Source organism: Silene latifolia, chromosome 5 (genome assembly GCF_048544455.1).
Source record: "Silene latifolia isolate original U9 population chromosome 5, ASM4854445v1, whole genome shotgun sequence".
In the NCBI taxonomy this organism is placed as follows: Eukaryota; Viridiplantae; Streptophyta; class Magnoliopsida; order Caryophyllales; family Caryophyllaceae; genus Silene; species Silene latifolia.
In genome coordinates, this window is record NC_133530.1 from 19,967,409 (window position 1) to 19,979,127 (window position 11,719).

Genomic DNA, 11,719 nt, shown 5'->3' on the forward strand with positions numbered 1-11,719 from the left:
AGCCGTAGAGGGTCATAATTAAAGACAATTTTAATGTTAACGAAATTTGAACAGAGGCTATAAACACTATCTTTTATCACTTCACTAATTAAGCTAATAACGTTACAAATACAAACGTAATTATTGTAAATTTGTAATCAAGATAATATAATAAAATAGCGAGATAACTATTGTGAAACTTGTGTTTGTTTGTTTATCCTAAGGATAGTTCAATCGAAGAGAGAGAAAATCCAAAAAAACCCCAAAAATAAAAACCCCCAAATATCCACCTTCTCCTCGCCGGCGGCTACTCCGACTGCCACTTTGGGTCGCCGGCGAGACTCTTTTAACCTTCTCTTTTCCTTCCCCTCACTGTTAACCGGTGAGTTTTTTATCGCTTTAGTTTCGCTTCACTTTGTCAATCGCGATTGGATTTGGGGACATGCGCTTTGTCGCCTGCGAGCATGACGGCTGTCAATACCTACCATCGCATCTCCGTTTCTTCCCTCTAGATTGATCTTTGTCTTTTTAAGATTCAGGTTTGTTTCCTTTTTCGCTATAGTCTGATCGTCTGATCGATTGCTTCCTGCTGTTGTTGGTAATTTCGTGGCTGATAATCACCGGGGACTCCGTCTTCTCCAATCGTCTTCTCTCTATTGTTGTCAGCTTGTTTTTCTGGGTAATTGTTTTTCTCTTTTCAAGCCTGGTTGCTGGGTGTTTGCTCTGTGTCGAGGGGTTTAGCTTCCGTTTTTATCAGTTTTTATGAGTAGTTTTGTTGTGGTGTATTGTACCCCCTTTTTCAGAACTGTGTATTTATGGCTTCCGATATCGTTTATCATAAGTTTCTTGAAGCTTTTGCGAGTGCCCATGTTAGCGATGGGTTTATGGAGACTGATGGGGATAGGATGTTAGGCTACTTTATGAATTTGCACGGGTCAGCACCGTTAATCTTAGCTGAGGTGAAGGAGCTTAAAGATAAAGGGAATGGTCTTTTTAGGCAATTTTTTTTTTATAGTGCCGCAGCATGTTACGATGAAGCTTGTAAATTGCTTATTCTGAGCTTGGGAAATATTGAAGGTGAAGATATTCAAGTACTATCTGATCTTGGTGTTTCCCTTATGTCTAATATGGCTGCATGTGCCCTGAAACTTGAGGAATACAGAGCTGCCTCGGGTTTATGCTCCTTGATTTTGAACACTATCCCTCGTAATGTTAAGGCACTTTTTCGTAGGGCGGTTGCTTATATGAAGTTGAAAAGGTTTTCGAAAGCTGAATTGGATCTGGTTCAGGCCTTAATGGTTGAACCTAGTAATAAGGATGTCTTAAGGGAGTTAGAGGTGGTAAAAGGTCACCTTCTCATCAAGGATAATGGTAAAAAAGTTCTCGAGGTTGCTACTGAAGATTGCTCGGATGGGAACAACAAGAAGTCTGTTCATGTTCATGTTTCGGCATTGGCATTTGGTAAGAGTATAAAAGATAGTGAAAGCGTGGTTACAGAGGTGCTGGAAGAACAAAGTGATGTGAGTATAAAGGTTGTGAGTATTAATGATACTCTGAGTGTGAATATGGAAGGAACGGAGGTTCAAAGTATTTGTGCTAATAAGTCGGTTCTTGGGTTCTCCAAAAAGGGAGGTGGTAGTTCCACTTTAAGGATCCCCGCAAATTCTTATTAAAAGTTGTTAGAAGGTAGAACGGTGAGCTATTACCGTAAAGGAGATCTGTCAACTTTAACAATTCGAATTCTTAAGGGTGCGATTACTAAGGAGAAAGACTCTATAAGAGAACGATGTAATGAAAAGAAGAAGAGAAAGAAGAAGAAGAGGAGAGGTACTAAAAAGGGGAAATCTAAGATGATGGAGGCTATGAATGAAGACATTACCCCTTCTGATGTTATCAATGTGGAACCTGATATTCATAGCGTCATTTTGAGCTCGTCCTGTACCGAGGGCGTGATGCAATGATGAAGCACAGGCATGGCCGGATGGGCCATGGCCCGGGCAGCCGTGGGTTAAACTATGTATATTTATTAGTAGTTAACTAAGCATTGGTTTAACTTGGCAAAGATGGTAATTGATGTTTGGCTGTTGTTTAGGTGTAGGAGGTCCTGAGTTCGAATCTTGGTTAGACTTTTTAACTCTAATTTTTTTAAATTCTTTATTTAAGATAAAATTGTCCTACTAAAAAAAATTCTAATTCAAGCAAAATAAAATTGGCCAATTTTTTTTAATTAGACTAAATAATAATCTTCAAATTTGTTTTATTTTGTGCATACTCCTTTTTTTATCATGATCTTATACCTTATGTGGCTTAATTTTTGTGCACCTAATGAATCTTTGATAAAGGTTCGACAATAGAAAGCTTATTAGTATCTTAAAAGAAAAAAAAAATTAACGTGTGTGAAACTTCGTTATTACATCGGAAAAAGCAATTTTTAATTTATATACTTCCAAAAATAATCATAACTATAGTACTCCGTAATAAAGGTGTGATGTTAATTGACAATGCTAAAATATACGAAATATGATGGTAATTCATCGTTCGTATGTCTATAAACCGGCCCCCCTTACTATTTGGCCCTAGCTTCGTCCCTGGCGTGATGTCTTGCGCATCTTCAATTTGTGACAATTTTCCTCCTCCTAGTACTCATTTCCCCAAAGGTAACACTGGGAGTATTGTTAATGATCCGAGCGACGTTGCCTTTTTGGTGAATACAACAGCTTCTTCAATTTGCCCTCCAGCTCAAGATGATTATAATGACCATCAGCCTTTCGTTTTTTCAGCTCGCCCTAAGAAGTGTAAGATTCCCTCGTTTAAGAAGCCTTCAGGCGCCCCTTTTACTCATCTGTTTTGCAGGTACCCCTCTACTCATCATGTGCACGAGAAAAGGAGAATCGCCACTTCCAAGAAGAATCAAAGCCAAGGGGATGAACCTCCAAGACACAATTTATCTACTTTCTCAAAAAGTAGATCTCTCTCTCATAAATCTCTAAGTCCTCGTGGCGTAAGTATGTCTTGTTGGAGGTACTCCTCCGAAGCTCAGTTAATGAAGAAGAGGAATGGAATATTCGCGCAATTGGCAAGCTCTGATCGTCCCGTTAAGAAACCTTCTTTGGCTGTCAACCCCATCTGTAGTTTACTTCCTTATGCAATTAATGTACCGACCCCATCCCTTAGCTATGAACCTAGGTCGTTTAATAATATTGTTCATGACCTTGCATGTAAGGTTATGACTAGTTAGGGATGCCTCTTTTTACAGCTGCCAAAAAAAAAAAAAACTATTGTGAAACTTTGAGATCCAGTGGTTAAAATTTGGATGAAATTCTCAAGGAACTCAGGTTCAAGCCTCCTAAAGAGCAATTTTGTGAAGTGTTTATTTATTATGACCTGAGTCTATGTCTTCTAAGTTTTGAGCCTCGATCCAATTTAGAGCTTGTCCCTCTCGGGTAACTTACCAAATTACTTCAAATAGTCTAAAGATCCAAATTATACTGATGTATATGTAATATGTATATTACATAGTCAATTTTTTTCTATTTAAGTTGACTTTTGCAAGTCATTATAAAATAATGGATTTATTATCCTCAAAAAATATAAAATAATGGATTATTGTTTAGTAGGCAAAGGCCAAAGCACTAAATTAGATAAGGATCCCTGTTGATGCCTCTTTGAGTAGTTAATGACCCTTTTGTCTTTTTCGTTACTTGAGGGTAACATAGTTTTGAAATACTCTCACCATTCTAATTTAATTGTCCTTTTTTTTGATATTTTAAAAAAATGGCAAATGATATTTTCTAATTTTGCTCCTAGTTAAAGAGATAAAATCGTTTTTCATCACTATTTATTAAGTTATTATCTTAAAATAAAGCGTATGACAATAAAATGGTTATTTTTACTGTGTAAATCGGATTATCCATCGTTAAGAACAGTATATAACCCTTTTGTCGTGAATGATTTTTTTCATGAAGAGGTTAACAACTGACCAATTAGTACCTTTTATAAACATGGATCAAATACGATCTCATATTTAAGAAATAAGGTGAACAACTACTCCGCCAACCTCAAAGGGGATGATGCATACCCCCTCCTGGTCATTTGTTTACCTATTTCATTTTGGGGTGTTTTCGTCAATTGTTTATCTTTCTATTTTAGGAATGTCAGATGAACAATTTGATCTTTCACACTCAATTTGGTACATTTGTCATCCAGTGGTGGAGCCAGGAATTGACCCTAGTGGAGAAGAAAATTTTTTAGGTGGGAAAACGGATAATGATATAGGGCTGTCACTTGTCATCTAATAATTGTCGTCTCCTCATCCCTTGATCTTTATATCAAAATAGATAAATAATTGACAGTAACGAAAAGGGTTCTTTATATATCATTGACTTTAAGACTCGTCAAGTTGGTATTTTGCTTAAACTACAATTGCTGTCGTAGTTCCAATCCTACTATCGTGGCCAGTTGGCCACTAACATGATTTAATAATGACTATGACTAATAATAATAAAAAAAATTCCAACTTCTGCCTTCTATAGCCACTATTTTTGATACATACTCCGTATATATTTTTGAAAAAACCTTTGAAATTACCTCAATAAACAACCCTGAAAAAGAACACTTAATGATCTTTCTAGCTAAACAAAAGGTAAATACCAAAAATATCCATAATCAATGACGTAGTTTGTAATAGGAAAATTTACATCGGAAAACTAAGAAAAAGCGGAAATTTTAAAATGAAAATTACAACGTAAAAATGTGAAAATGAGGTATAGAAAAGATAAGAATTATTGATTAATAATTTTAATTCGCTTTCTTTTATTTTTTGATTTATCCTAAAACGATTTTTCAATTCACTTTTGAAAAAGGAAAAAGGCGAAGGTTTATTCCATAACTATTTCAGTAGTTTTTACTCCTACCCTCACAAATTCACAATTGATTGTTCTTATTTTCATCAAGGAGTGAAATTGTTACCACTTACTAGTATATGTCTTTTTAGTTGCATAACAAATTTAACAACTTGTATGTTACTCTGTATATATTACTACAGAGTACTAATCAGAAGTATTAATTTATTAATCCGACTTCCGCTACCAAGAAAACGACGTCTACAATATACACCGTACACGATTGATGCCGAATCAATGGTTATACCGTAATACGGAGTACTATTTATACACAGCCACAGCAGTAGGAAATATCCAAGAATTCTAGTATATGCAATTTGAATATATAAGATCAATCAATATCATTAGTTATATTTTTTCCGGTGTTCTAGTCATATTTATCAAGAAAAATGAAGATCAGTTACAACGACGACGAGCCAGTAACTGCAATACTTCCAGCTGATTCAGGTAATTTACTCAATCGAATGTTTTTTTTTTTTTTTTTTTTTTTTTTTTTTAAATAAGATGTCATTTAAAGATAATTTGGTAAAAAGTCGTGGGTACAGTATTCGCGACGTGGGTTCAAATCCCATCAGCAACATATTTGACATATGAGATGTTGTTAATCTATGCGTAGGTCTGTCTATTCAGATATAGGTCTTAAACATCAATCCAATCCGAAAAATGATTTTTTATTTTTTTTGGCAGCGGTAAAAAAATGAAAATTAAATGACATGAAAATAGCGAATTTTGGTTAAGACTTAAGACATAATGTGAGGTCAAAAACACGAGACGAAGGGACTAGGGTGGGTAAAAAAAACTCGTTATAACTTTGACCATTATTTTCTCGCAATATATTTCAGGATTAGCACCTGAACAATTCGTATCAGAAAAAATAGCGGTAGAAATATTCAACAAGGCAGACGCGGCGTTGGAGAAAACCGACTATAGGTTGGTAGTGGAGCTGATGGGGTCGGGTACAGGGGACCGAAGATGTGGGGTTGATATTGTCGCGGTATTGGATGTGAGTTATAGTATGTGGGGAAAAAGGTTGGAGAAGTTGAAAACATCTATGAATTTTTTGGTGAAGAAATTGAGCCCAATTGATCGTTTATCGATTGTCACATTCTCGTCGAAAGCGGTCAGGTTGTGCCCATTGACAACAATGGACAAGAATGGGCAACCCAAAATTGAGATGCTAATTAATAAATTAGAGGCTGATAGTTACACAAATATCACATTAGGCCTAGAAACAGCCTTAAGTGTGTTGGCCCAACGGAGGCAATACGAGGGGCGTACGACCGCTATCATGCTTGTGTCGGATGGCGAACAGAGTAGCGGATATGATCACCCCTCTACCGTTGACGTTAGTGGTGTCCCGGTTTACACTTTTGGCCTCGGTACTGATCATGACAGTAAGGTACGAGCCTTAGCTTTACACCTTTACCATTTTATTTAGTCTTAAATTATTTTTCGTGCATTATTGGAGTATATTGACGGTATTGGAATCTGGAGACAAGGCATACACGAAATGTGAAGTAATTCCTTCACATTCCGTGTATGCCTTGTCTCCGTTGGTAGATTCCAATACCGTCAATATACTCCAATATGTATTTTGAGAAATCAGGAAGATAATTTGAGAATTTTAGCTTACATGGGGTTGAAACGGAAGCTTATTACAAAAATGGAGCTCATTTCAAACAAATTACAAGAAATGGGTTCACGTCATCGCCTTTCGTTTTTTTTCCCCTCAGATTTCTAGCTAGTCGATGTGCCCCACAATGACTTAGCATGCACTATTTTTTTTTAATAAGAAGTCGTTGTCAGGGCTCAGGACAACGACTTTCCAAAAATAGTAATGAAAGTCGCGGTCACAGACATCGATTTACTATAAATAGTAATTTTTGTTTTTGGTTTTTGGCTATAAATTTGTTTTGTTGCTATGTGAAGGTGCTTTACGAGATAGCAAGCAGAAGTGACAAGGGAACTTATTCGATTGCGGATGTAGAAGGTCCAGACTCGGCGAGTTTGAATATAGCATTTTCATCGTGTCGGGCGGGGATCCTTAGCGTGGTTGTACAAGACTTGGAGTTGACGGTCACCCAACTCGACTCTGATATCCAAGATGTGCGTGCAGGGAATTATGACCAGACTCGTGATAATGAATCTGTTACTATTTCATTTGGGAATCTCTATAACCGTGAGACACGTAGGACGACCGTGTTTCTTAGTCTTCCTCTTGTTCCAGCTCGAACTACATCTGATATTCTCAGAATCTCATACTCCTTCAGGTCGATTACTCACCTCAATTTTATTGACTTTGCTTTGACTTTGTGTAAAATAGTCTTACATAAATGCGTGATATCACGTGCAGGCCAACCGGGGTGGGAAAGACTTGTATGAAGCCCCACCTATATTCGCTACTGATGACACGTACAAGTACACCGTGTGACAGTGGAGCCAGTCCAGTTGATCAACGAGGTTGTGCGTGGAGATACAGCTAACTCAATTATAGAAGCTAGAAAACAGGCCGACATCCACAACTACGACGAAGCAAAGACTTCTCTTAAAAATCGAGAGAGGTCACTCGACAAGCTTAACCCTGAGTCAAATGCATTAATCAAGGCATTGAAATATGAAGTCCAAGAATTCCTCAGGTTGCTTGTGGAACCAGAGATTTATAGTGAAGAAGGTCGCGCATTTGCTCTTTCCTCGAATCGTCTCATGGTGCAACGATTTTAAAGCAAGAGGGGACGCAACCCAACTACTTGCACTTTGGCGATACCTCTCGTTGGCTTGTTCGCTAACCAAGCCGTAGAGTTTGATCGAGAAAATTTTTGAGATGAAGAGAAATAACCAAGAATAATATTCTATAGCGCCACATTGTCGCAGTGGCTATACCTATCTGTTGTTACGAATTGTATCGTTCAAGCTTGCCTTTCTCATTAGTCAATCAATATTTATATAATACAAGATATCCTATCAATTAAGATCATATCAAAACCAATATTTGACTAAATCAATGCCATACTAACCAAGATATGTTTGACTAAATCACTTCCATACTAGACGTGATATAATATTGAAGACGAGATATTATACGGGCTAATATCTCGGACTAATACCCCCTCCAACCGGAGCATGGAGGTCGAGAATGCCCGGTTTGCGGAGAAGATAGTGATTGGATAACTCCCAAAGGCTTCGTAAAAATGTCAGCAATTTGTTCATTAGTGGGCACATGGTACGGTTAGACGAGGCCTTCGGTGATAGCGTCGCGAACAAAGTGACAGTCAATTTCAATGTGCTTCGTTCTTTCATGGAAGACCGGGTTCTAAGCAAGATGAATGGCAGATTGATTGTCACAGAATAGACGCATAAGAGTGGAAATCGTAACATCCAAAGTAGTAAGGAGGCCTTTGAGCCATTTCTATTCACATACAAGAGCGGCCATTGAGCGATATTCAGCTTCACTAGAAGAGAGTGAAACCGTATATTGTTTTTTCGTTTTCCAAGAGACCGGAGAGTCGCTGTAATACCCGTCCTTTTAGAGACCCTTTGACCAGCGTTGACTGACCTTGGGAGCGGTAATAATCCTTAGAAGTGCGTGCCAAGTTACCTTAGGTTGTGAGTTGTGCGTGGTACTCGATAGAGTAGAGGCTACTCGATCGAGTAGCTTGGATACTCGATCGAGTAGGGTGGCACTCGATCGAGTATGTGGGACACTCGATCGAGTAACGGGTTTTCAGCGAGGGTTTATAGTCGCGTTTTGTTAAATCCGCAAACCATTTCCGCCTCATTTCTTCAGACCCTTAGGCCGCCTCCTTCCCTTCCCTTCACCATATAACCTCCATGGAAGCCTTTGAAGGTTCTTGTGCCTTAGGAGAGCGTAACTTTGTAGATACCTCATTTCTGCACCTCTCGCAAACAACCCGATGATGATTGGGCCGCATGTTTGGTACGCGGAACGATTTGTGACAATTCGTAAGTTTATCGTCAAGTGATTGCTCAAATATTAATGTCTACCTCTTAGCTGTCATCTACGTGCCGATACGGTCGTTTTGACAGTAATTAGAGTACATTTGGAGTCGGGCCTAAAACCGTCTCCATTTTCTGATAACCGTTAAATCCCGAGTCAGAATGTTCTGGAATGTTCCGGATATTTCTATTCCATATTTCATAATTTTTATCTTTTGGTAAACAATTTCCCGAAATATTCACATAAGATATTAAGGAAAACCAAATTATTTCCGTCCTACCATAACTTAAACACGGAAATCTTTCTTCCGCAGGAGGAAACCACTTGGGAACAGACGCAGCAGGTGCTGCGCCTCTTCCAAGAGACGCGCGATTCGCGCGCCTCTTCCCAGTCCTTTCTCGCGTATTTTTCGTATCTTTTTCATATCTTTCCGAGATTCACTTCCAAAGAGTCTCCGAAACCCTAATTCCTTCACGTGATTAGTATAAATAGGAGCCTTCGCTCCTCATATTTCTCACGCGAGTGTCCGCCCTTCTCTTCTCCCTTTGCATTCTAGACCTTTGTTCTTACTTTTTTGGCGTCTACGTGCTTGAACTTTCGACCACGTAAGCTCGGATCCTTCTGAGTACCAACCTCGTTTGCATGACCGACCAATTTGACCAACTCCACAATCAATCAACTTTAATTAATTTAATCGTTTTCCTCTTAGGAGGGCACTTTCTTTACATTCGCGTCGAGCATCACTAATCGATATCTTAGTCCTTCTCGTTTCGTCAACATGTAAGTCTGAGGGTGTATAATCTCTCTTTTATTTATTGTATTTTAATTATTGTATCATTATTGTAAGGTTTATGTCGAAAATACCTCTTAAAACCGATTTCTAAAACCATGTTTAAAACCTCTTTTTTACGGATTTCCAGTAGATAACCGTCGAGAAAGGACGCAGCAACTGCTGCGCCTCTTCGAAGGAGCGCAGTACTTGCTGCGCCTCTTCGTGAGGCTGCCGCAGTTCCTGCTTCCTTTCTTCTTCATTCGTCCTCTGTAATTCGTCGTGTTTATTTGTTTTCGTTTGTTTGTTAATTCTTCGACGCAATAGTCTAATAATTGCACATGTATATCATTAATCATCATCATTAGTTCATATAATTCATTGTTAAATCCGACTTAAATCCCTTATAATCAATATTTGCGGGTTTTCGTCATTAAATTCAATCCGGGTTGTAGAAATTCAATTTATCAATATTGAGTCTCTGGAATTCATCTTTGACATATTTGCATCTGTTTATTATTATCACCATCGTATATTTGTCACTAATTCGTTATAATTAATCTATTTCATTCACTCATGTCACTAATCAATCATTCTTTCGTGTAAATTAATTAGCAATATTCCGTCTTATCCATGTTTTGTTGTTTTTATGACCCATTAATCACATGTAAATAACATATTAATCACTTTCATCCGAGTAAATAATTTAATCAATCGTTAAATTTACCAATTGATATTAACAATTCGCAATTCCGCTTCACGACCCGAATTCAAAGTCAGAACACGACGCTTGCTGTCTGCTGCGCCTATTCAAAGGACGCACTCTGCTTTGCTACTTTATTCGGTTGAATTCTGTCCCTGAACTCCGTTTTTGCCTTGACCTAGTTTAATTAGCTTACGTATAATTAACTATTACTCGTATTATCACCTTCTGTTCTGTTCGTTAATTCTTTTATTATTTCGTTTTCTCAAATTATCCGTTTTAAAGGTATTTTCGACATAAATCTCCTATCCCGTTGTAATTAATGTAATTTTTATTTATCGTATTTTTCCTATTGTATTTATCATATTTCTTGTACCATTTGTATGTTTTCACATGTAATTGAACATTAAATCCTACTTCGACCCAATTGTTTGCTAATTACGTGTCAACCGACTTAGCCTAATTCTCATATGCTAGGATTAAAACTTGGATGTTGCATTGCATGCATATAACCGACGATATATCGAGTATATATGATGTCCCTAATCATTAGTAGAGGCCGCTATCGAGGCGGGCGGGATTAGGTGTTCGATCAAAAGAGCTTCCTAATACGTACCCTCACCCCTTACTCCAGATATCTGTGAACACCCGTGTTCATTGGCATCCACGAGAGTCATTCTAGACATAGAATGCTAAGGGCAACGAGTTCTTGGTGTTCATGTCTCTACTTTGTGTCTTGACATGGCACGAGGTATTCGAATGGTTCCAATTTCCCATAAAAATTGGTGGCGACTCCATACAAAAATGCAAACGCTTGTTTCTCCTCTCTCCCAAGCGCCCCCGTGGGCACCCCCGCTGTCCACAGTTTGGCGACTCTGCTGGGGATAATACACTTACGTGTAGCAAGGGTGAAACTTGAACAAGGTTAGGGAATAGTTTGTACAAGACAATTGTCGGTTTTCATAACTCGGTCTTCTTAGATCGTTTTATTCGGCCTTCCTAGGCCCAACCTGTTGGAGCTGTGTCCTCCAGTTAGTGCGGATAACGTCATTGCACATACACTTGTACGGACAAGTGGGAGCTTGTTGGGGCTGGTGTCCTTTACAGGTAGTGCAAGGACTTATAAATCTCTAAAAAGATCAAAGGGTATACTTTTGTATTATAATCAGTTGGTCCACGTTTATCAATAACGGTTGGCTTGCTAGATAAGTTTGACGTTATTGTCATACAGATGGCGGTGATCAACTGGTCCCTAAAAGTCACACTTATAGGATACGTTTGAGAGATGTGACGGTATGAAAATACAGTCATGTTGATGCCAAATTTGACTAACCAGTTAGTCTGAGTTATTTGACTAATAATTAGTCAAAATGTGATGTTGAGATATTTTATTTAATACGAGCTGTGTCCTC

The 11,719-nt window shown here is 38.1% G+C and overlaps 1 protein-coding gene across 1 annotated transcript; it reads left to right on the forward strand.

Annotated features, from left to right (window-relative positions):
- Window positions 1-5,269: 5,269 nt before the first annotated feature.
- LOC141654983 (putative E3 ubiquitin-protein ligase WAVH2) lies at window positions 5,270-7,601 on the forward strand. The gene is made up of 4 exons (XM_074462087.1): window positions 5,270-5,327; window positions 5,723-6,279; window positions 6,810-7,194; window positions 7,315-7,601. Exons 1-4 carry the CDS (start codon window positions 5,270-5,272, stop codon window positions 7,599-7,601), a joined length of 1,287 nt encoding a protein of 428 aa, XP_074318188.1.
- The last annotated feature ends 4,118 nt before the right edge of the window (window positions 7,602-11,719 follow it).